Below are 25,218 nucleotides of genomic sequence, written 5' to 3' on the forward strand. Positions count from 1 at the left end.
TGTGAAATACGCCCACGTACTCCTCCCCCGTTTCAGATTGCCCCATTGTGTGACTTGTTTACACGAAAGAATATAATGAAAAATGACTGGTCAGGCTGACTGCATTTGGTTGATTTGATAAAAGTAAGTTCACTTTTTTAAACAAGCTAGGAAATATTCACAGAGCATCACAGAGCAACGCCTTGTTTTTACTGTATTAGTCATCTTCCCCAGCTGCCATTGTGACAGTTGTTGCCTCATTTTATTAAAATAGCTTCATTTCAGTAGGAAAATGCATAACTAAGTACTAGTACTTACTCAAGTACTGTACTTAAGTACAATTTTGATGTACTTGTAATGGAGTATTTCCATTTATTTATTATTCATCATTTATTTGATAACTTTTTTACTAGTTACTTTGCAGATTCCATGTTGCATCAGTCAAAGCAGCACATTTTATTTATTAATGAGTTATTTTATCAGCAATTCGATAAAAAAAAAAACAGTCTACTTACTCCGATTAGAAAAATGCTGACTATAAGATCCAATAATCGACCCGACTGATAATCGGTCAACCTCAAGAACACAACACACATGTAAATATATCAATTGTGTACTATTGATATTTGTACATTTATTTAAACAAAAATTTCTTTTTATACTTAAGTATATTAAATATCAGATATTTGTACTTGTACTACCCGTATGAGTGACCTTCACTCTTACTAAAGTAATATTTTAACACAATATCTTTACATCTACACTGTTTTGCTGTGAAGCTCCAGAAATGTCCATTAGACTACGAAACTTCATCCCAGTTTCCATCAGCATGGGGGTGAGGAGACAATGACAGAATTTTGATTTTTTTTTGTTGGTGAACTCTACCTTTAAGACATTGAGTGTCTTTTTAAGACTTGCTTTTATTTCCATCAAAGTGAGTAAAATAAAAAAATATGCACAAGTCTAACCTGCTGAAAAAAAAAATCTCCATCAGTTTGATTGATTTGTAGAGACTGGTTTCCTGTGTTAGGATGGGGGATCATCATCATCATCATGACCCTGACTCGTGGATTTTCTTGAAAACAATTAATGTCAAAACATCTATCAAATACACAAGACCCTACATAATCCTATAGCTGTACTCACAATACTATTTAAGTGATTAATTTCTCTGGTATTGTACTGTAACACCCCCACCACTAGATGTCCGTCTGCCAATTTGATCAAGGGATCATTTGCCAGGGTGAAGTCAACCAGGTGGCACTGTAATAAAAGGAAATATTAGAGGATGTGTTCTTCATTTAAGCAAAAAAAAGGGGTGACATATTATTAATGTAACATTAACACAAATTTTTTTTTAAAAGATATTCTGAAATTCATGTACATTTTTTAACGATTCAACTTTTATTTGAATTTGTGATGAAAAAAATTGTAAGAAATTCAAAACAAGTATTTTGACCAGTTGTCTGAGACTTTAAGCTCCATTGCCTGACAGCAAAGTGCTACACCTGGTTACACAAGACGCAGTCATGATAAGCAAAGACCGTGAACATATTTTATATATAATATTTATTTAAGTACATGACATTGTGTACACAGTGGTGAGTCATTGTTACTGTTTTCATTGCATTTCATTCGTTGAATAAAAAAAGTGCAGCTATAAAAAGCAGTTTTCCGCCAGCCTCAAAACAATACAAAATATATAACACTATTTTTTTTTCCTCACACACTTGAGTTCAATAAATAAAGATTAGCGACGCGCAGGCAAAATGTTCAGTCATGACAGTCTATACATCTTTATGTCACATCAGACACAATATTTGTGTCACAATACTCAAAGTATTTCTTCTCTTCTTCTGTTACTAAACTGATACTGACACTTTGAAAAGAGGCATCAACAAAACAAATCATTTGTTTGTGAGCAAAACCTGATTCTCTTAATCTGGTGAAGTCACAGGGCAGAAATGTGTCAACATGAAACACGGCCTATTATTCACACATTAAACAGTAAGATAAGGTAGGCCCTCAATTAAGCCTTTATGAACTAAACTCATCAACAAGGCTGACATTTATGCAATACACAGGCAAACACACAAATGATAAGACACAGGACGAGCCGCAACACTTGGCTCGTCTGCATTAAGGCATAGGGAACATATCTTATATGTTCAGGCACTATATGAGGGACTGTTTAACAGATCCCACTGTCGTCTCCCACTGTCATCTCTGTAATCGTGAAAGCTGAATCTACAGGACTGGTTTATAAGATAGGAACCAGCTGTATTTAAGGTGAACCATACAAATATTCTTTACTGATTATGCTTATTATAAGCCATTGGTGTAACTGATGAGCTGAGCCGTGCCCTGAGCTATAGTGCAAGTTTGAAATCAACATCAAGTTTAACATTAAATAACCTGGCCTAACCCTGTTGTTGTGAAGCCAATCATCATTCCTTCATGATTACAGAATAGAAAAACTGTTGTGAAGCCAATTATCATTGAAATTAATTATGTAGAAAATGAATGGACATTATTGTCAAGCGAAGGATTGCGCTCAATTTTCTGGAGGATTATGAATCTCAGATTGGCGTTCAGAAAAACACTCAGGAAATTTTACAGGCCTGTGCCATCACATGCACATGGACGGCACGAAAACATTCAACGAGTCCAGCGACATTCCTCTCCTCATCCGTCTCTCGCTTTTACAGCCAATAATGTTGGGCCAACAGGACTGCCACGCTTACTACAGGAAAACAGAAGCAAAGAAACAAAATTAAATGAGACATTTTTAGACAAATTGTAAAAACCTGTCCAGTCCTGTGAAAGAGGAAATACATCTCTGTGAAGAGTTATAGAGAGTGAGCAGGTGAGTTAGAAGCACAAGGACAACTTGGAAGAGGGAAGAAAAGATTCTTGAACATTAATGATAAACCATTCAGATACAGTATGAATGCTTAATATAAAAATATATATATATATAGTATATAAAAGCTTCTGCCTACATTGTCACACATTGTTCGGGCTCATAACTGGCGGCTTGTCCTCGGTGCCCCCCGATTCTTGGCCATTGCCAGTTGAGCTCTGCTTCAGACTCACACCGTCCTGCAAAGGATAATGGGTTATAGAGGATGGACGGGTGGATTCTTGCTCTTCACATCATTATTTGTTCATTTGGCATAAAATAGTTCAGATGCACGTGGTGGTCCATCTTCTTACCGAGAGAGCTACTTCCTCATTAGCTTTTGAAGCATTGCTGTCACGCAGGCGCTTCTGATTGCTGTAATCCAAAATTGACTGATCAACATTACTGCGTATGTACGAGCGGATAGACAGGGAGCAAGGAGCGCTTAAAAAAGGCCAGCGAAACACCCTAATCACCCACAAGACTATACCACCCATCTACAAATAATACCTCACATAGAGACACACACACCAGGCCTGTCTGTCTTACTCCCCAACAAAAGCGCAAATAGCCATTTTGTATTCATGTCATTTGGCCTGGTGTTCCAAAATCTCAAATAAGGATACTGTAAAAAATAAATGAAAATACTGCAATTAAAAACCAAGCGATTACACAATCTTCAGTGTTCTTCACATTTATTTTATTTTTAATTTAAATGTGAAGAACACACACCTCTTCAGCAGAAAGAATATGATATATACCACCAAATGTTTTTTTGATTATTTGATTTCATTATCTTTTTGGCAATGTTTGTGGCAGATTCAGTTGCCATTTTAAAGTGGTGAAACTTTGATGCATATCTACTTTCACAACTTTATAAGAAGTGGTGTGACAATCTTCTGGGGTTTTTCTTAGACACTCTCCTATACAGCTAGTTCAGCATTACACACAACCAACTCTACCCCAACAGGAAAAAAGAGGCGTTTCCTAATAAACATGTCGAGAAATCTGACGTATCAGCAACCACTTCCTATTTCACAGAGATGAAATCAGCCAGTGTTAAAAGCTAAAGAACCAGGACTGCACTTTCAGGCACAAACTATGGCTCGTTACTTTAAATTAACAGCATTCGGGGTGATTTCTGAAAAATAACTTCATAGACAATGTGTGCCTTCTGTAAACTACATGAACATTTCTATTGAGTAATCTTAATTGGTCAATAATAAATAAATAATCCATCTTCTTTCACCTATCTGGGGGCTGGGTCATGTTGTCAGCAGGGTAAGAGGGGCTTTCCAGATGTCTTAACAACATTTTCCAGCTCCCAGGCCAGATCAGATGTAAAACCCCTCCAGCGAGATGTGTCTACCCGGGGGTCTCCTCCCCGTTGGACCTGCCCGGAAAACCTCATAAGTGAAGCATTCTAATCAGATGCTTCAACCACCTCAGCTTGATTCTCTCAAGCGATCGAGAAAACTCGTTTAGGCTGTTTGTATCCTCGACCTTCATTCTTTCCGTCACTACCCAGAGCCCATGACCACAGGTGAGGGTTGGAATGATGTAGATCAACTGGTAAATTAAAAACTTTCCCTTCAGACTCAGCTCCCTCATCACCACAACACCCACTTTACTGTTGACGCCGCAACAAACAACGCCTGTACATCTCAGGCTGGTAATGCAATGCTGCATTTCGTTGACCTCCACATTTGAATGTGTGTCAACACTTCATTAAAGCCTCCATACAGCACTTGGGGCAGAGCTTCTTGGACTGAGTGACATACAGTTCTGTGTAGGAGAGTGCTTTGAGGGCTTACTACAGCGCCCCCCTTATGACAATGTTGACACTGTGGTGGACAAAAATACCCTTAATCGAAAAGCCTTACAAGCGCACAAAACTTCAACATGCAACACTTGACAGACAGAAAGCTTTCACAGTATGGAAAATACTGACTAAACACAAAGCACAGACATAATAAAAGAAAAAGGTGGAGAAGCCACGACAAGGATCAAGCACTGTCACTGCCATTAATTGTTAAAGCCATTCAAAGGGTTAGTCTGCATAGTTGAATGAGACACTCAAACATATTACCCCTGTTTTTTCTGGAAGCTTGGCAGGAGTCCACGGTACCGGTATGCAACGAAACTGAGAGCAACGACTATGACTATGATGAGGAAAAAAGGGAGATGTTTAAAGATGATGATTCAAAAAAGGTGGTTGGCCTTGAGGCCAACAAATGTAGCGGCAGGTATCATGACTTCAGTACAACATATGTACAATATATTTAGGTAAGATTCCATCCAAAGTTAACCAACGTGACAAATACCTTCTTCAAATACTGCTTACAGCTGTAAAAAAGCCATTAGCAGAATATGGATGATTAAAGAACCCCTAACAAGATCAGAATGGATTGGGATAGTAAATGAAATATATGGCATGGAAAGGTCGACTTTCTCCCTGAATCTTTGTATTGATAAATGTAACAGTTGTTCAAAGAACTGGTTACTATATCTTAATACAGCAGGGAGTTAACAAAAACTTTGTTTTGTGTGATCTTGGATCCTGTACATATGTATTTAACTACTTATCTTTATGTAGGAAACTTGGTACTTGCTGGCTTTGTATTTGCTTTTCTTCCCCCCTGGAAAATATCTGAGCAACCCTTAACACCTCGTAATCTCACAACCATTGTATATGTGACGTTGAACTGCATCCCTTAGACCTAATGTATGTCTATGCTTGTTCATGTTCACTAAAACTTAACAAAAAAAAAAATAATAATGTAGCAGTGGGTAAATGGCTGACATCATCCTGACATGAAAAAGGTTTCATTGGTAATCTTACAAAGTTTTTCTTTTGTAAACTTAATGCAACAAAACTGCTGCTATCTGTCAGCTATAGTCAGTTAAATCTTACATGGATGAATATCATGTACAAAACACAAACACAGCATGGCTCAACAGTAATGGTTGCCAGGTTGCCATTGGCAACCACTTTGGAAAAATTGGCAAACAATTGTTGCCACTTGTAGCAACCATTTTGGCAACTGGTATACAGCAAGAAGTACCCCCCTTATAATAAATGCATTTTCAATATATGTTGCATTAGTGATATTTAAATAATATCAGCCACAACCGGAGCCTTTAAGCACAGTTCAGAGATCAAAGATTCACATCGAGACAAAACCGTTTTCAAATGTTGCAGGTAAAGTTGTAGCTGTGTGACCTGGCCCGACTCCACTCGACTCAAGCCGGCTGATGTGCTGCTTGCTTGTCAAGTCACAAATGGCTGGTTTTAAAACCCAAGAGAAGACACCTGTTTCAACATCCAATCAGTGCTTCATAGTGAAGTCAGCTGTTCAAGTCAGTTACAAACTGTCAGCTGTTCGAAATGTCTGAGTTTTTGAGGAAAGAAAAAAAAATCAGCTCGATTTCACATTCATGTCTGTATGACAAAAGCATTAAAATGTTAATGTACTTTTTATATACTTTTCTTTTTTATAGCTTTTTCCTCTGCACTGCTCACATTCGGTGTCACTCTTTGCTGCTAGCTCTCACGACCACATACTCAAATTGCAGACACTTTTTTGAATAGTAGTAAAGAGTCATTGCTATGGAGATGAAACAGGCTCGTCTTGTCACATTGGTTCTCAGAACCCCGCACATTGCAAGTTTCAACTCATCTCTTCGTGAATCTTTGGTCTGAACCAGTAGCTTGCTGAATTACTTTTTGCGGGATATATGGAGAAAACATGGCAACAGCTGCACCACTGGTATTTCTGTACAGGCCTAACAGGAAATGAAGGTGAACACATTAACTGTGAACACTCAAGATTCAAATTCTGTATCAGATAAAACACAAACTACAACTAATCCTTATACTGAGATAAAGTTTTTAAAAATGTATATGCATTCAGCCAATGTATAACTTTGTAATACCTAAATTACTCAAAATATTCGGTGACTAAAAAAACATATTTTCAGTTTAGGCTACCAAAAGCTGATGCCTGGTTGCCAGCCTTGCAACAACTTTTAAAAGTTAGTGTTGAGCCATGCACAGTCAGGTGACAAAGTGGCACATTCAGTCGTTCGAGCATGTTCATGTGGTGATTGCTCAATGTGTCACTTTGTTCCTTTTTGTCAACCGAAATAAAAACATGACGCCCTCAGAAGTCCTCCATAGTCTACTGTGATATCACCATGCTGTTCTTCTGAGGCCATCATCATTTAATTTGGGTCGACATTATCTATTTACATTCTTGCTCTACTTTTCAAGGATGAAGCTGTAACTTACGTGTTCCTATAGTTACACCCACAACTTCTAGAGGATGTACTCCGCCTGTTAAAAACACAATAAGGACAGAGAACTGTGTCAAACATTGGGTTTGATAAAACCATAATGCTCATCTGCTGGTTACAGAAGCCTTGAGGTGCAAGGGAAGAAATGTTTGTTTTCTAGTAATCCATTTTCTAAGCCTGATCTAAATTGTTTTCTCTCCTGTCTTTTTGACTTGAAAAAGTTTTGCCAGGATAATAATTTATGGGTTCCTTAACTTTTTTTTGCAGGAAACCAAATGGGGAAAAAAAATTAATGTCTGAAACCAAGTGGGAAAAAATGTTCATGTGTGAAACAGAGAATTTTTTTTACTGTTACTGTTTCACACATGAAAAAAATTGTTCTCCTTAATTTTTTTCAATCATACAATTATTATTATTATTATCATCATCATCATCATCATCATCATCATCATCATCATCATCATCATTATTATTATTATTATTAATGTTATTATCCTGCCATTAACTTTTGGTTTGGATCTGGATTTTACTTTCTTTAAAATTGTGAGATGGGCATTAATTTCTCAGGGAATAAAGCATGAATATTGATGAAAACATCTTGCATATTATTGTAGTCACTCATAGATACCAGCCACATAGTGACACAGATCCTATAGACCTGGTGAGCTTAAATTAAGCAGTTAATTCAGAGTGATACAATGCTAAAGAGTTTGATATTGGATTAGGCTTGATTCATTTAAAGGGACCTTGGTGAAGGTATGCGCTCTATTGAGTGCCATTCTACTTGAAACTTTATTTAACCTCCTAGCAAAAGAAATTAAAAGACACAAAATGCTAATCTTATCCAAAAAGAGAAACTTCAATTAGCTGCACATATAGAATATTCTGTGATTGGCATACCAGTATGTTTTGCTCATGTTCAAAAGTAACAGGTTTATTTTCAGATAAAGACCAAACTTACATGTTGGGGGAGGAGGTGACCACTGACCATCTGCCTGACATGTCAGGGTAGGCTCCCCTTCCATTTTATAGAGCACTGAGCACTTGTATGTGACCTTATCATTGGGTTTGTAAGGGGGTCGAGCACCATTAGTCACGTGGCCATGTTTAACGTGAGGGTCTTTACAGTAAAGGCCTGCAGATGGGGAAAAAAAGTAAATGGAAATCAATACAATTCGGAATATATTGATTTTGCTCAAACAGAAGCAACCCACATCAATGTGAAAAGCAAAAAACTGCAATAATTTCAAAGTGAAGTGAGCAACATGGGTAATATCCCCCATTCAGGTTTATGTAATTTTATATCATGATACTATCCTGATACCTATACTGTGGTAGTATAGTACCATATTCTGGAAAATCTTGTGGCAAACTGTTTACAGTGGTGCTTGAAAGTTTGTGAACCCTTTAGAATTTTCTATATTTCTGCATAAATATGACCTAAAACATCATCAGATTTCCTGAAGTCCTAAAAGTAGATAAAGAGAACCCAATTAAACAAATTTGACAAAAATATTATACTTGGCCATTGATGATGTATTTAGGAAAATGATCCAATATTACATATCTGTGAGTGGCAAAAGTATGTGAACCTCTCAGTTAATTTGAAGGGGAAATTAGAGTCGGTTGTTTTCAATCAATTGGATGACAATCAGACAATCAGTGGGCCTATTTAAAAAACAGGGATCTATCAAAGTCTGATCTTCACAACACATGTTTGTGAAAGTGTATCATGGCATGAACAAAGAAGATTTCTGAGGACCTCAGAAAAAGAGTTGTTGATGCTCATCAGGCCGGAAAAGGTTACAAAACCGTCTCTAAAGAGTTTGGACTCCACCAATCCACAGTCAGACAGATTGTGTACAAATGGAGGAAATTCAAGACCATTGTTACCCTCCCCAGGAGTGGTTGACAAACAAAGATCACTCCAAGTACAATCATCAGCAAGGTCACAAAGGACCCCAGGGTAACTTCTAAGCAACTAAAGGTCTCTCTCACATTGACTAATATTAATGTTCATGAGTCCACTGTCAGGAGAACACTGAACAACAAAGGTTGTGTAGGCAGGGTTGCAAGGAGAAAGCCACTGCTCTCCAAAAAGAACATTGCTGCCCGTCTGCAGTTTCTGAAGATCACGTGGACAAGCCAGAAGGCTTTTTGAAAAATGTTTTGTGGACAGATGAGACCAAAATAGAACTTTTTGGTTTAAATGATAAGCATTATGTTTGGAGAAAAGAAAACACTGCATTCCAGCATAAGAACCTTATCCCATCTGTGAAACCTGGTGGTGGTAGTATCATGGTTTGGGCCTGTTTTGCTGCATCTGTGCCAGGACGGCTTGCCATTATTGATGGAACAATGAATTCTGAATTATACCAGCAAATTCTAAAAGGAAAATGTCAGTACATCTGTCCGTGCACTGAATCTCAAGAGAATGTGGGTCATGCAGCAAGACAACGACCCTAAGCACACAAGTCGTTCTGCCAAAGGATGGTTGAAGAAGAATAAAGTTAATGTTTTGGAATGGCCAAGTCAAAGTCCTGACCTTAACCCAATTGAAATGTTGTGGAAGGACCTGAAGCGAGCAGTTCGTGTGAGGAAACCCACCAACATCCCAGAGTTGAAGCTTTTCTGTACAGAGGAATGGGCTAAAATTCCTCCAAGCCGATGTGCAAGAGTAATCAACAGTTCCTGGAAACGCTTAGTCGCAGTTATTGCTGCACAAGGGGGTCATACCAGATACTGAAAGCAAAGGTTCACATACTTTTACCATGCCCAGATATGTAATATTTGATCATTTTCTTACATAAATCAGTGACCAAGTATATATTATTTATGCAGAAATATAGAACATTTTAAAAAGGTTCACAAACTTTCAAGCACCACTGTATGGATTTAAAAAAAAAAACTGATCACACAGAAAGATCCAGTGTGTTCTTCCAGCATTATGTGGGAAGCACATACATGCTGGCATATGGAATCTGCAATGAAGTCACCGGGCTTTCACTTCCGTTCTCAAACTTTTACCCATGAACAAAAAAATGTAATGAAAATGCTAAGATATTACACAGCAGCAAGGTCTTGTCTGAAAGGTATGGTAAGGTATTGAAGGGTAACCCCACCAATTTTACACATAAAGTGTGTTTATATGTCTCTGGGAGTACTACTGCATATGTGAAAAACGTAGTATAGCATTTTGTGGGTCCAGAGGATGCTGCATTTAAGCTGATTGACCAGCAGTCAGCATTTTCAAAACCAGGATCTTCATATTGAACTACTGCAAGCAAAGAACTTTACAATGGAAAATGCTACAATACTACAATATACTACAGCTCAGAAAGTTAGGGGAAAAAAAAAAAAAAAATACAAACTTACTGGTACATGTTGGAGGATCAGGCTTAAATGTTCCATCATCTGAACATGAAACTGACTCTGATCCACTGAGTTTAAAACCTCTTTGACAACTGTACTGTACAACGTCTCCATATTTATAGACTTCTTTGACTGGACTGAAAATCCCTTTCGCCAACATAGATGGAGATTTACAAGTCAGCACTGCAAAATAAAAATGACATCTATTAGAATGGACGAAGAAGAGGTTGTGAGATAATATATTAGAGAAACTTCCTGACTTTGGGAGAAAACATGCTGAAAATTAAAAACACTTACTGGTACATGTTGGAGGATCAGGCTTAAATGTTCCATCATCTGAACATGAAACTGAGTTTGATCCACTGAGTTTAAAACCGGTTTGACAACTGTACTGTACAACGTCTCCATATTTATAGGCTTCTTTCACTGGACTGAAAATCCTATTCCACACCAGAGGTGGAGTTTTACAAGTCACCACTGCAAAATAAATATGACATCTATTAGAATGGACGAAGAAGACCAAATAAGGCTTCAAATCTGAGAATACTGCCAGTTTAAACTGCTGAATACTGCTGCTATTAGGAACTTGTTTGATGTACGGTAGGAGACTTGTAACTAATTTTAGGGATTTATCCTGAAATTTTAAATGTGTTTTTTCATCATACTGTAGGCCTTTCATCACATAAATAAAAGGGCCACTTGAGCAAAAAACACAAGTTTTTCGAACCGTGGTGTTTGAAACTGTATTTAACAACCTAGTGGGGCTGGACAATGTGGCCTTAAAATAATACTGCCATTTTCTTGGCAATATAGCAATTCACAATATATGTCTTGATATTTTTATATCTGCTCAAAAGAACTTCGTAAATGCTGAACTGGGCCACAAGAGCAGATATCTCAATAAATAACATAGATATCATTTTCAATAAATAATCATTAGTAATGTGGACACAATGACCGACTGGGTAAAGGTTAGTATTAGAATAAGTAGAAAACTCTGGTAAGTTTAGAAAATTAAATCACTTTAGTGTAATGCAGCCTTTAAAGGCTTATTAGGGAATAAGACTTTTTGGGAATAATACTCAATAATCTAATGTCTAACAAACTGGACCTTTAAAACCAGGAAAAGACAACACCATTGCCGCATTACAATATAATGATATACAAAATATTACTCTCATATCATGATAACAATACATTAATATTGCCCAGCCCTACCACATAGCAAAAGAAGGGGGAAAAAAACAATTCAAATTAAGACTAAAAGGGAATCTAAAAATAGTCAAGTATAAAGGACGTGAAGTAGTTGTTTTCATTTAACTTACCGTCACATCTTGGAGGTTCAGGTGACCACTGACTGTTTATCTCACATGTCAAGGTAGACTGCCCGACCATTTTAAATCCTTTTCTGCACTTGTACTCGACCACAGCCTTGTGTCCATGAGGTGGTTGAGAACCACGAATCAAGTCAGCATTTAAGATGTCAAGATCTTCACATTCAACCTCTGCAGGCAAAGAAAATTTAACATGGAAACGATCACATTTGTAAAAAAAAAAAACTTTTCTGAAGTACGTGAGAGTATTAGTAACAGCTGAGATTACACTGTGAATATGTTGAGAAAGGTTGGGAAAAAATAAAAACACTTACTAATACATGTTGGGGGAGCAGGCTGAAATGTTCCATCATCTGAACATGAAGCTGACTCTGATCCACTGAGTGTCAAACCTGCTTCACAGCTGTAGCGTACAACTTCTCCATAGTTATAGGAGTCTTTGTGTGGAGCTAAGATGGTATCCCTGACCAGAGGTGGCCGATCACAAGTCACCACTGTAAAATAAATATGACATCACTTTAAATGTGTTTTTTCATCAAACTGTAGGCCTTTCATCACATAAATAAAAAGGGCCACTTGCGGGGGAGCATAAAACACACGACAGTTTTTCGAACTGTGGTGCTACAGCAACTTCCTGACTTTTAAAACTGTATTTAACCACCTAGTGGGGCTGGACAATATGGCCTTAAAATAATACTGCCATTTACTGCCAACAATATATGTCTTGATATTTCTAAATCTGCTCAAAAGAACTTCGTAAATGCTGAACTGGGCCACAAGAGCAGATATCTCAATAAATAACATCGATATCATTTTCAATAAATAATCCTTAGTAATGTGGACACAATGACTGACTGCGTAAAGGTTAGTATTAGAATAAGTAGAAAACTCTGGTAATGCAGCCTTTAAAGGCTTATTAGGGAATAAGACTTTTTGGGAATAAGACTCAATAATCTAATCTAATAAACTGGACCTTTAAAACCAGGAAAAGACAACACCATTGCCATATTACAATATAATGATAACAATATATTAATATTGCCCAGTCCTACCACATAGCAAAAGAAGGGGAAAAAACAATTCAAATTAAGACTAAAAGGGAATCTAAAAATAGCCAAGTATAAAGGACGTGATGTGATTACGCTGATCACATGCAAGACTGTGATGACAAACATAACAGCTAGACTTTCATCTACAGAAGAAAATCAAGTAGTCGTTTTCATTTAACTTACCGTCACATCTTGGAGGTTCAGGTGACCACTGACTGTTTATCTCACATATCAAGGTAGACTGCCCGACCATTTTAAATCCTTTTCTGCACCTGTACTCGACCACAGCCTTGTGTCCATGAGGTGGTCGAGAACCACTAATCCAGTCAGCATTTAAGATGTCAAGATCTTCACATTCAACCTCTGCAGGCAAAGAAAATTTAATTTAAATGGAAATGATCACATTTGTAAAAACAAAAACATAAAAAATAAAACTTTTCCAAAGTACATGAGAGTATCAGTAACAGCTGAGATTACACTGTGAATATGTTGAGAAAGGTTGGAAAAAAATTAAAAACACTTACTAACACATGTTGGGGGAGCAGGCTGAAATGTTCCATTATTTGAACATGATATTAACGCTGGTCCACTGAGTGTCAAACCTGCTTCACAGCTGTAGCGTATAGCATCTCCATGGTCATAGGAGTCTTTGCGTGGAGTGAAGGTGGCATCGCTAACCAGAGGTGGCGGATCACAAGTCACCACTGCAAAATTAAAATGAGATCTATTAGAATGGAAAAAGTTGCCAAAGTTTATTTAGTAATGTATTTTGTATAAACACATTGAGACTACCAACCTTCACATATCGGCAACCTGTCCATCCACCCTTGTGCTCCACAAGTGATTCGACTTTTACCAACCAATCTGTAACTAATCAAGGAAGTAAAAAAATTAAAAACATTTTTTACATCATACAGCAACACTGAAAACAAAACAGAGCCCTACTGAGCAATCCACTTTGATTAGAATTAAACGTTTTTTTCATTTGGAAACAGGTGTTTTCTACATTATAGTGTTAAAATACAGTACTCACAACTACATTTCAAAAATAATTTCTATGAACATGAACCATCACATGAATCATCTCAGTTTATTAGTTACCCATCATTGCAAGTGATCTCAATATGATCACCAAACAAATTCTCTTTAGGGTAATGAATCTGTCCATGTTCTACTTCTCCAGGATGGCCACAGTTATTCCCTGCAAAAAAGAAAACTCTCATTAGTATTAAACTCCACCCTTTAAAATGAGTGAATACCATTATGAACCAATGACAACAAACTGGTCACCAGATAATGTCAGTTTTTCCACATAAAAGAGCATTTTTATGATGATAAACTGTAATTCACAAATTTGAGAATAAAGAATAGAAAGTGGTAATATTTACTCTCGCATTTTAGCCTCACAGTACTCCAACTGCCAGCAGTACAAGTAATGGATGAGGACCCTCCTTCAGAATGGTAACCAGTATTACAAGCGAAGGCCGCTCGATCCCCACTGGCAAAAGTTTCTTTAAGGATGTATTCGTCCTTCAAATGCATGTTGGGTCCTCCATCAGGTACGGAACAGTCTTGAGCTGTGATGACAATTAAGAAAGAGACAGATGAGCACCAGCAGTGAGGACAAGTGAACGTCAGACCAAACACCAGCTTGTTTATAATAATAACAACACGTGTCACAAGCCTATCTGTGTAACTCACCATGAGCAGTGATGGCAAATCCTAAACAGCTCAGTAGTAGGAAGTCAGTGACGCCCATGATGGCAACTGGAAAGTCTGACTGAAGTCAGGGAGTTTTCTGGCAAAGACGAAAACCAAATATACGTCAGATGATTAGATGATTAGTGGTTAAGATGGTTTATGGGTGTGTGACGTGACATGGCAGTTGTGAACATACGCAACATTAAAACAGTTCATCACTCATTTTTTCAGAATTTTCAACCAAACATAACAAAACTCATATGGCGTGACTGTCCGGCACTTGTTTCTCAAAGTAAGAACTTGAATAAAGCTAAGAAAAATAAATGCAAAAATTCTCAAAAAAATACAGAAAAATAATACAGATGTCGTTTTGTGAGCCTACTCTTTTCAAAGTCCCAGCATAATGTTTTGAGTCAGTTCTGATCAAAAAGATTTTGTCACACAAATCAAAATCATACGGTGTGACACTATTTTGGGATATTTCAACGGGCAACTGTTTTGACATCCTTGGGAATGAGAGGTCCTTCTTCAGCAAGGTTGTTCAGTACTATTAATACCAGACCATGACAGGTTTCTGAGGTGAGTTATCATTTTTATGTTTTCAATAAATCAGATCTTGTTGGCACTCTGACAAAAGTCCCACTTCCGGATGTCTTTTGGTGTGACACATTTTTCATAGAAATGCAAAAGAAATTGTATTTTTTTTTTTGTCATAATTACATGTAAATCTATGTTGCTTTGTTATAGCTAGCATCTTGTTAGCATGTTAATGTGTAGCTACAAGACTCAAGGTTGTGCCAAGTGCAGAAAACATTTATGCTTGTGTTTCACATTCAATTTCAGACATGCAAGTTATCCATTACAACTAGCTACCTCACTCACATCGAACTAAAACATAAATATTAGTTCAGTTTAGGATAAAATACACAATACATAACGACAGGAATTAGGTCTGTAATGGATGTGTATTGACAGAAATGCGCTCAGGCTTGTCGTTTGTAGCCGACTGGAGAGAACGTTAACTACACCAAACTCCATTCAAAATCCTTTAATATTTTGCCAAATAACGTGACACTGCTTATGAAGCTAATCCTACAGAGCTACTTTACAACTTTTCCACAACAACAGTTTTGACTGACACATTCGGCATACGTTTCAAAGAACAGAAATACAAGGATGTCGATACAGCAGTGAAATGTTAGTCCTTAAAACTAGCAGATAAGGTATGTTTCCCCTCCATCTTCCTTCGTCAAAACACGGCGCAAGCTCAACTATAGTCAACTTTAATAAAAAACGGGATCTATGCCGAAGTTATCGATAAAACTTCGGGATACTGAAACTGCGTTTACCTGTCTTCAACTCGACGTATGAATTTGCTCGTATCAAATTCACTATTCAAGTCGTGAAATCGCAACCTTAAGCTGGGTTAGCTTGGTATCGTTTAGCTAACATAGCATCGACAAACGCTAAGACGGTTCCATTCGAGTGAGAGCGTTACCGCGGTTCTGTTTTCCGGTTCGGTAGTTTTGTCAAAGAAAAGGGTGTATTTTGGACTTACCCAGTGAAATACGAAGACGCTGCCACAATGGCTGCGGGCACACACACACACACAGTGTAAATCAGGTTGCCTCCTTCTCCTCTGCTGTCTTGTGGGGGGGGAAATGGGCGTGGCCTCATAAACTGTGACGACACCGCGCCTTTCCTTTGAAGCTGCTGTGAGTTATTTTTGGAAGTAAATAAATGTCATGGGGGGATTTTTAAGTCCACTTTCAGTTGACGTCACTGGTATGACCTACGTTGATAGTAGGGAACTGTAAATAAATAAAATAATAATAAAATAAAATAAAAAGTACACATGGATTCAATTACATGATTTAGTGAGTTTTATATGATTGACTACATGTGGTTTGAGGCCCTGAAGCAGCCATTTTGTAAAATTCATTTTTTGTGAATATACTGTACCCTGGTGTTACCCTCACTGGTGAATGTTATCCTTCACATTTCCCAGCAAGACTTTGTAAGCCACAACCCAGAAACAATTTCCCATCATTATAACACTAACACTTTAGACAAAGTAAATGTAATGGACCCAACCACAGCAGAGTTAATATGAGGAAGTGATGTATTCCCCTGAGCGATATGTTCTGTCTTTTTATAAGTAATGTTCCTCTTTCAATATTTTTTTCTCCTTCCTTCCTTCCCCAAAACTAAAAAACAACCAGATGAGAGAACCACCAAAACCTTATCTTCAAAGTTGCAACAAGGCTCTCTGATGTCTAGCTTCTGATGGGAAGGCTGTTCGATGTATTCTGTATTCTGTGTCCTGCCCTGCACACCTACCTGTGGACACTTGGAATTTTTATCACATCAATTTAGACAAGATATCTCCATGCCATAAAACACCTCACCGCTGACTCATTGTTTGTGCAAGGGATTCATTTCCCAATACCTGGGTGAGGTATTTGCATTTAAAAATTCTGAGGAAGCGATCCCTGTTTGTTCTCAATCACATCGGTCTATATCAGTGTGACAAAAATGCCAACAACAGCAAGCTTTCTTTATGATTTTATCTACACACACGCCTTCATCGACTTGTTTCTCAAGTCACACTTATGTATGGGTTTGGATTTCCAATGAAAATTTGCAATGAACCCAATCCTACGCCCATGCAAATGGGGCATCCGCTTGAAACGAGCCTCTCTCTTCCTTCACACACTTCTTTCTTGCTTTTGTACATTCGGTTACAATGCACAGAAATATCAGTAAGAAAGCAAAAAAATTGTTTAGTGACTAGTTTTCAACCAACATTTTGTGGAGGTATTTTAAAGGAAAAGTTCACCCAAAAATGAAATTTCAGTCATTATTTTCCTCACTCTCATTCCGATGCCCCCAAAATGGCTGACGCACATCATGACCCAGACTCCTCACAAACAGCCACGTTATCAGAGAACCTTGGTAACAAAAAACACAGCCACCAAACCAATAACACAGGGGCTGATACGACCTCCAAATAACGACCACTTAAAATGCAGGTCACTTAGCCAAATGGGGCATCCGCTTGAAACGAGCCCCCCTCTTCCTCTTGACACGCTTCTTTCTTGCTTTTGTACATTCGATTACGATGCACAGAAATATCAGTAAGAGCGCAAAAGATCCCCAGCGGAGCAGTAAATACCAAAATGGCTCCCCTGTCCATGCCCTGAAAAGAGAAAAAACCAACGATTTGGGTTCTCAGGGCTTCTGGAGACTTGGATTACACTGGACGAAAAGTGTATGGAGTAATTTTATGTTTTTGTTTTGGGGTGTTTTTAACATTTTAAAAGAAGTCCCCATCTTCTTCAGTTGTTTAGGAGAATGTTGCAACACTGTTTTGCTGTGAAGCTCCAGAAATGTCCATTAGATTACGAAACATCATCCCAGTTTCCATCGGCATGGGGGTGAGGAGACAATGACAGAATTTTGATTTTTGGGTGAACTTTTCCTTTAAGACATCGAGTTTGCTTTTATTTCCATTAAAGTGAGTACATTTATTTTTTAAATGTGTCTAACCTGCTGAAAAAAAAATCTCCATCGGTTTGATTGATTTGTAGAGACTGGTTTCCTGTGTTAGGATGAGGGATCATGGGAGCCTGGCAGGTGGTCAGAGGTGGAGTTGTGGCCGTGGTGGTGCTCATCCTGTCCACACAGTCATAAATGGGTTGGCCTGATGATTAAAAGGAAAGACATCACAATGGCATTGTTTTATGAATGTGAGCCTTGTGCAATAAGGATTTCACAACAGATCCTATAAGTAAATGTTTAAAAGCTCATTTTTATAAAATGTTCCTATACTTAATGCCCCTTTGTGTAGGATTTTTATTGATTTAACAGTTTTGATCTTTACAATGTAATACTGATACATGATTTTTTTTTTTTGTTTGTAGAAAAATAAGACAACCGTCTTTTTTTAATACGACCACGAGAAGGCAGCAAAGTAAAATCTACACAAGGGCTTTAATCCGTTATATAAACCAGCACTGGGCCAAAGTACAAAGTGTATTTGCATTGTAAATTTTTGAGGAAACGATCCCTGTTTGTTCTAACTCACATAGGTCTATATCAGTGAGACAAAATGAACAACAACAGAAAGCTTTCTTTATGATTTTATTTACACACTCACCTTCATTGACTTGTCTCTCAAGTCACACTCATGTATGTGTAAAGAAAAAGCCAACATACATGGAATCAGTACTACTGCACTGACATGATGGTGATGTGAGCTGTAATATTTGTGCACAGGATGTGAGGGTTTGGCTTTCCAATGAAAATTTGCAATGAAATTCCATTGTGTGACTTGTTTACATGGAAGAATATAATGAAAAATGAATGGTCAGGCTGACTGCATTTGGTTGATTTGATAAAAGTAAGTTCACCTTTTTTACAAGCTAGGAAATATTCACAGAGCAACGCCTAGTTTCTACCGTATTAGTCATCTTCCCCAGCTGGCATTGTGATAGTTGTTGCCTCATTTTATTAAAATAGCTTCATTTCAGTAGGAAAATGCATAACTAAGTACTAGTACTTACTCAAGTACTGTACTACAGTACAATTTTGATGTACTTGTAATGGAGTATTTCCATTTATTTATTATTCATCATTTATTTGATAACTTTTTTACTATTTACTTTGCAGATTCCATGTTACATCAGAGTCAAAGCAGCACATTTTAGTTATTAATGAGTTATTTTATCAGCAATTAGATAAAAAAAAAAAACAGTCTACTTACTCCAATTAGAAAAATGCTGACTATAGGATCCAATAATCGACCCGACTGATAATCGGTCAACCTCAAGAATACAACATACATGTAAATATATCAGTTATGTACTTTTGATATTTGTACATCTATTTTAAGAAAATTACTTTTTATACTTAATTCAATTCAAAAAACTTTATTTGTCCCTGGGGGGCAATTCAAGGTAAGGCACGTGGAGCATTTGTACACAACACAACATTTAACAGATATACAGCACAACACAGAAGAGTAAGCTAGTTAAAATAAAAAAATAAAAAAATATATATATAAAAATGTAAAAAGGTATAAAAGGTTATAAATAGAATAAGGAGTATAAGCAGTAAGTACATTAGATATCAGATATTTGTACTTGTACTACCCGTATGAGTGACTTTCACTCTTACTAAAGTAATATTTTAACACAATAACAAGTACGACTATCACAGTTTTTACAACGCTGATTATAAACTCTGATAAACATGCTGACGCACATCATGACCCAGACTCCTCACAAACCACCACGTTATCAGAGAACCTTGGTAACAAAAAACACAGCCACCAAACCAATAACACAGGGGCTGATACGACCTCCAAAGAACAACCACTGAAAATGCAGGTCACTTAGCCAAATGGGGCATCCGCTTGAAACGAGCCCCCCTCCTCCTCTTGACACGCTTCTTTCTTGCTTTTGTACATTCGATTACGATGCACAGAAATATCAGTAAGAGCGCAAAAGATCCCCAGCGGAGCAGTAAATACCAAAATGGCTCCCCTGTCCATGCCCTGAAAAGACAAAAAAATTGATTAGTGACTGGTTTTCAACCAACATTTTGTGGAGGTATTTTAAAGGAAAAGTTCACCCAAAAATGAAATTTCAGTCACTATTTTTCTCACTCCCACGCCAATGCCCCCAAAATGGCTCCCTACAGCTTGTCTGCCCTAATCAAGGACTAATCAAGCCCTGAGATCCCAAACTGACTTGAAAAGACATTATTTATAAAGCTGAAATCACCACCATAGGCTAAAAGTGTTAGTCTACACCTTGGTGGTGGGTGCCTAAGCTCGACCGCACATCAATGGTGTAAATAATGTATTTTCAAATCGATTTGGGTTCTCAGGGCTTCTGGAGACTTGGATTACACTGGACGAAAAGTGTATGGAGTCATTTTGTGTTTTTGTTTTGGGGTGTTTTTAACGTTTTAAAAGAAGTCCCCATCTTCTTCAGTTGTTTAGGAGAATGTTGCAACACCGTTTTGCTGTGAAGCTCCAGAAATGTCCATTAGACTACGAAACATCATCCCAGTTTCCATCGGCATCGGGGTGAGGAGACAATGACAGAATTTTGATTTTTGGGTGAACTTTTCCTTTAAGACATCGAGTTTGCTTTTATTTCCATTAAAGTGAGTACATTTATTTTTTAAATGTGTCTAACCTGCTGAAAAAAAAATCTCCATCGGTTTGATTGATTTGTAGAGACTGGTTTCCTGTGTTAGGATGGGGGATCATGGGAGTCTGGCAGGTGGTCAGAGGTGGAGTTGTGGCCGTGGTGGTGCTCATCCTGTCCGCACAGTCATAAATGGGTTGGCCTGATGATTAAAAGGAAAGACACCACAATGACATTGTTTTATGAATGTGAGCCTTGTGCAATAAGGATTTCACAACAGACCCTATCAGTAAATGTTTATTTTAAATTTAAATTTTTATAATGTTTTTCTGTATTTGATGCCCCTTTGTGTTGGATTTTTATCAGAATTTAAAAGTTTTGATCTTTAAAATGTAATACTGATGCATGATTTTTTTGTTTGCAGAAAAATGAGACAACCGTGTCTTCTTTAATACGACCACGAGGAGGCACCAAAGTCAAATCTACACAAGGGCTTTAATCCATTATATAAACCAGCGCTGAGCAAAGTTGGGCCACTGGGCCAAAGTGAGCCTGCTCTATGGTGTATTTTGGATGGCCAGATGTTTTTAGTGAAAATAAATATTAAAAATTATTATTTTTTAATAATATTAACGTTATGCTGATTCTTTTTTGTGAGGTATACATGCTCTTTTGGATCCCTAATTATTATTTTTCATAGCCTGAGCACGCCATGCAGAATGACAACATACAATATACAGAACATACTCATAGTCATTTTAAAAGTATTCTGATCCTGACATCAGAATTAGACCAGTTAGTAAAAGAAACATGTGAAAAGAGAGTTGGTACAGAGGAAACACGACTGAGCGACTCTCACAGACACTCGTGAAGACAGCTGACAGAGGTGTCAATGAATAATGCTTCTTCTTATAGCTTGGTTTCCTGTTTACTTCTCTCATCACTCACACTGTATACAGCACTGACAGGTATGAAGCTTCCCACAGCCATAATGCAAGAATAAAGCTTGTTTAGTTTTGACCTCTATGGATGTAGGAAAGCAAAGATAAGCACTTAATACACATTCATTGACTACAAACCCACAGTAAGCTGCCATAAAAGCATTTGTACATGCTGTAACCACACTCACCATCCATCATGGTTGCAGAAAGTGTGCTCAAGACTTTTCAAAATAACAGAGGGGATTAGAGGGGATTATGAGATGTTTTCCTTCTGAAGCAGTGTTGTAAAAGTACCCAAAGTCATACTCGAGTAAATGTAAAGATAGCCTACTGTTTTATAATATTACGTTGGAAACAGTGAAAGCTGATCATAGGAATAGTAGTTGAGTAAAAGTCTTACAGAATCTGATATTAAATGATATCAGAAATACAAGAAAAAGTAAATTATGGGAATACTCCATAAGTAACCCTAACCCTAACCCTAACCCATACCTAAAAATCGTACTTGAGTAAATTTACTTTGTTACATCCCATCACTGTTATGAAGTATTACGATCACACTTGTAATGTCCAGTGTCTTTTTGTAGTATTAATACTTACTGTATATTCATTTTACTGATTATTGGATCAGATATTCAGCATATTTCTGATTACCAGAATGCCAATTAAATACATTTAAAAATGCCTTATATTGGCTCTGATGCAGCATGCAGTCTGCAAAGTAACTAGTAACTCAAGTTATCATATAAATGTAATAGAGTAAAAACAAGGGTTAGGGTTAGAACACAACATCCCATGTGTTTCTTACCTTGCATATTAATGACATAGATGCAGCTGCTGTCTGCAGTCATCAGAACCTGCACAGAGAGGACATCACTCCTCTGACTGCTTACGTCATTCCTGGCGATACAGTAGAAATCGCTGTCCTCGCCCAATGAGCCACAGTGTAAGTGTAAGTCTGACGAGTGGTGAAGCAGGACGTCCTCGTGGTGAGTGTTTTGAAACCAGGTGTAACGAACAGCAGTGCCCTCTGTGCAGCCACAGCGCACCGTCACTGGCTGCCCCCAGCATGTCGGCCTGTCCACCAGAGGGCCCAAGGGCCAAAGTCTGGGTTTAGATACTGGAACTGGCGCAGAGAAGGAGGTCATATATTTAAATCCATTCAGCTTGACAGTGTTAAGACCCTTACAAACAAGGACTATTCAAGTGTGCTATTACTATACTTAAAAATAAGTTCAGTTTACTTTTTGTGTACTTAAGAGATACTTAACAAAGTCAAACTTGGGAAATATATTAGAACTGTACTTAAGTTTACTTGATGAATGAACTTGAGTATACTTCTTTTTTGTAAGGGTGAAAAATGTCCATAAATGTTATTATAAGCAGTACACAAATTCAAATTCAAATTCAAAGGGGCTTTATTGGCATGAAAGTTTAACAACAATGTTGCCAAAGCATCAAAACACAACTTGTCCAAACATTCGGACAGAACATAACAAATAACAACACAAACACAACACCAAGATTGATTTACATTAATTATATATACAGTATATACAGTGTGTGTGTGTGTGTGTGTGTGTGTGTGAGTCACTCACATACATTACACATTTTCCAAGCTAATCATGAAACAGTTGTGCTTTATTCTTACCTTCAGTGACGACCACTTTAACTGAAGTCATGATGTCAGAATACGGTCTGTCAATCCCAACCCAGTACACTCCGCTGTCGTCAAATCTCAGATCTGTGACTTTCATAAACAACCCTCTTCTTCCTGCATCTACAATGTGGGACCTGTGTCTATTTTTAGTTCTAGCACTATTTTCTGAATCCACCACAATCTCACACGTGCTTCTGGAGTCTCCTCGGCACCAGTACTTTTTACTGAACCGGAAATGGTTTGCGTCATACGTGCAGATAAGAAGGAATTCACCTCCAATATGTGCTGTGATCTTCCCCTTATCACACTGGAGCTGGAGACTTGCTGAAAATAAAAATAAAAAAATGGAGTCCAATCAGAATGAAACTTCTCATAGCCACAACAATCAGAGAAATATTATTTTCAATGTTCAATTTCCTTTTAACTGATTTCATTTCATTTTTCGACCCAAATTCGAATATTAATCTTGTAAACTGCTTAAGAGTTTTCAAGCCTTAACTTGTGAAACTTTCCATGTAGAGTAAATACTTCATTATATTCCGCTGTCGTGTACAAAACAAATAATTCTACATGTCAGGCAGATCACACACAAGCCACAGATGAAAAATCAATGATTGAGAATACAACATGAAAAAAACATTTCCAAAATTCATGCAATCGAAAATGGAACCGCTCAAGTTTGCCTGTGTTCATTCAATCAATCTATGAATTTTCCAGTTAATGATTACATTTATATTATCAGAATTAATAAGTAGTTACAGCTACTGTTACATTTTATGTTATTAATACATATATTTGCAAAGTTTCGTCCTTATCAATGTAAATTACATCTTATTTTCCATTTTAGAAAAGGAATAGAATTAGTTTCCCTTTCAGAAATTGTATATCAAATAAAAAGAGCATTATGATGATTAATGTTAATGTAAATGAGCTCACTCACCATGAAAAAGCACAATCAGACAAAGCGTCTTCATTTTGATGTCAGCAGCTAGAGAATGAAACTTTAACAACCATAATCAAAACTCAGGAAACAGCAGAGATGGACTGTGGTGATCTCAGCTTCCTGTAGGTGCACTGTGGTGTACAGACGCGCTCTGTATGCCGTGCCGCGAAAACACAAACGATTTACCAGAAGGCCACAGTTATTTCAGGTTATGCCATTTATGAAAGCCCCTTAATAAGAAGAACCTTGCTTTCATTTCTGGAATGCTTTCGCTGTGAAGCTCCAGATGTGTTTTGTGGACTATGAAACTTCATCTGACTTCCCATCTGTAGATAGTGTCTGAGTTTTCATTTTTTGGGTGAACTTATCCTTTCATGAGATATAAAAGCATCAAACATGCACTGTAGATGAATGAGATGCATACACTGACATATACAATAACATAATGAAAAAAGCAAGTGCATGATGCAGGGATTGTAAACAACCATTGTGATTTGTTCTATTCCCTCTACCTCATTAAAAAAAATATTGGATCTGATAGTTGGTCAGACAGATAATCATATACAGTGTATACATACATGTAAATATATGTTTATGTATGTACTTCTACTTGCACACTGCAAACGCAGATTTAGTTCAAATTAAACTTTATGAGCGCTCGTTAATTAGTCTTTTATTTAAACCCCCTCTGCCATCTCAAAATCAAATTAGTTGTTTGCATTCATCAGATGAAATATGCAGTACAATGATCATGTTAAGCACATATTACTTAGTATGTTAAGTTTATGTAAAGGAAGGGAGGGGCCTGATCCGCAGCAAATTAGTAGACTTCCCAGCATGCATTGTTAAATGACAGTAAAACCTCCCCCGAGACCTTTCTTTT

General features: G+C 37.4%; 2 protein-coding genes across 3 annotated transcripts; both read right to left on the reverse strand.

Moving 5' to 3' along the window:
* Window positions 1–1,531: 1,531 nt before the first annotated feature.
* LOC140999607 (complement receptor type 1-like) lies at window positions 1,532–16,290 on the reverse strand. 2 transcript variants are annotated; one of them, XM_073470092.1, is made up of 17 exons: window positions 16,192–16,290; window positions 14,634–14,730; window positions 14,321–14,509; window positions 14,034–14,133; window positions 13,729–13,802; window positions 13,457–13,636; window positions 13,116–13,295; window positions 12,198–12,377; window positions 11,875–12,054; window positions 10,847–11,026; window positions 10,553–10,732; window positions 8,139–8,312; window positions 7,173–7,217; window positions 4,971–5,043; window positions 3,196–3,256; window positions 2,982–3,081; window positions 1,532–2,722 (listed from the first exon to the last, which is right to left on the reverse strand). In XM_073470092.1, exons 2-16 carry the CDS (start codon window positions 14,689–14,691, stop codon window positions 2,986–2,988), a joined length of 1,950 nt encoding a protein of 649 aa, XP_073326193.1. In that variant the 5' UTR covers window positions 14,692–14,730; window positions 16,192–16,290; the 3' UTR covers window positions 1,532–2,722; window positions 2,982–2,985. The 2 variants fall into 2 exon arrangements, with proteins under 2 accessions (XP_073326193.1, XP_073326194.1); XM_073470093.1 differs by lacking the exons at window positions 2,982–3,081; window positions 3,196–3,256 and having other exon boundaries at window positions 16,192–16,288.
* Window positions 16,291–19,546: 3,256 nt separating this feature from the next.
* Window positions 19,547–23,710, reverse strand: LOC140999615 (uncharacterized). The gene is made up of 4 exons (XM_073470105.1): window positions 23,384–23,710; window positions 22,541–22,858; window positions 20,840–20,993; window positions 19,547–20,190 (listed from the first exon to the last, which is right to left on the reverse strand). The coding sequence occupies exons 1-4, from the start codon at window positions 23,487–23,489 to the stop codon at window positions 20,025–20,027; spliced, it is 744 nt and encodes a 247-aa protein (XP_073326206.1). The 5' UTR covers window positions 23,490–23,710; the 3' UTR covers window positions 19,547–20,024.
* Window positions 23,711–25,218: the final 1,508 nt, after the last annotated feature.

The sequence above is a fragment of the Pagrus major genome, chromosome 7, assembly GCF_040436345.1.
Source record: "Pagrus major chromosome 7, Pma_NU_1.0".
Classification (NCBI taxonomy): domain Eukaryota; kingdom Metazoa; phylum Chordata; class Actinopteri; order Spariformes; family Sparidae; genus Pagrus; species Pagrus major.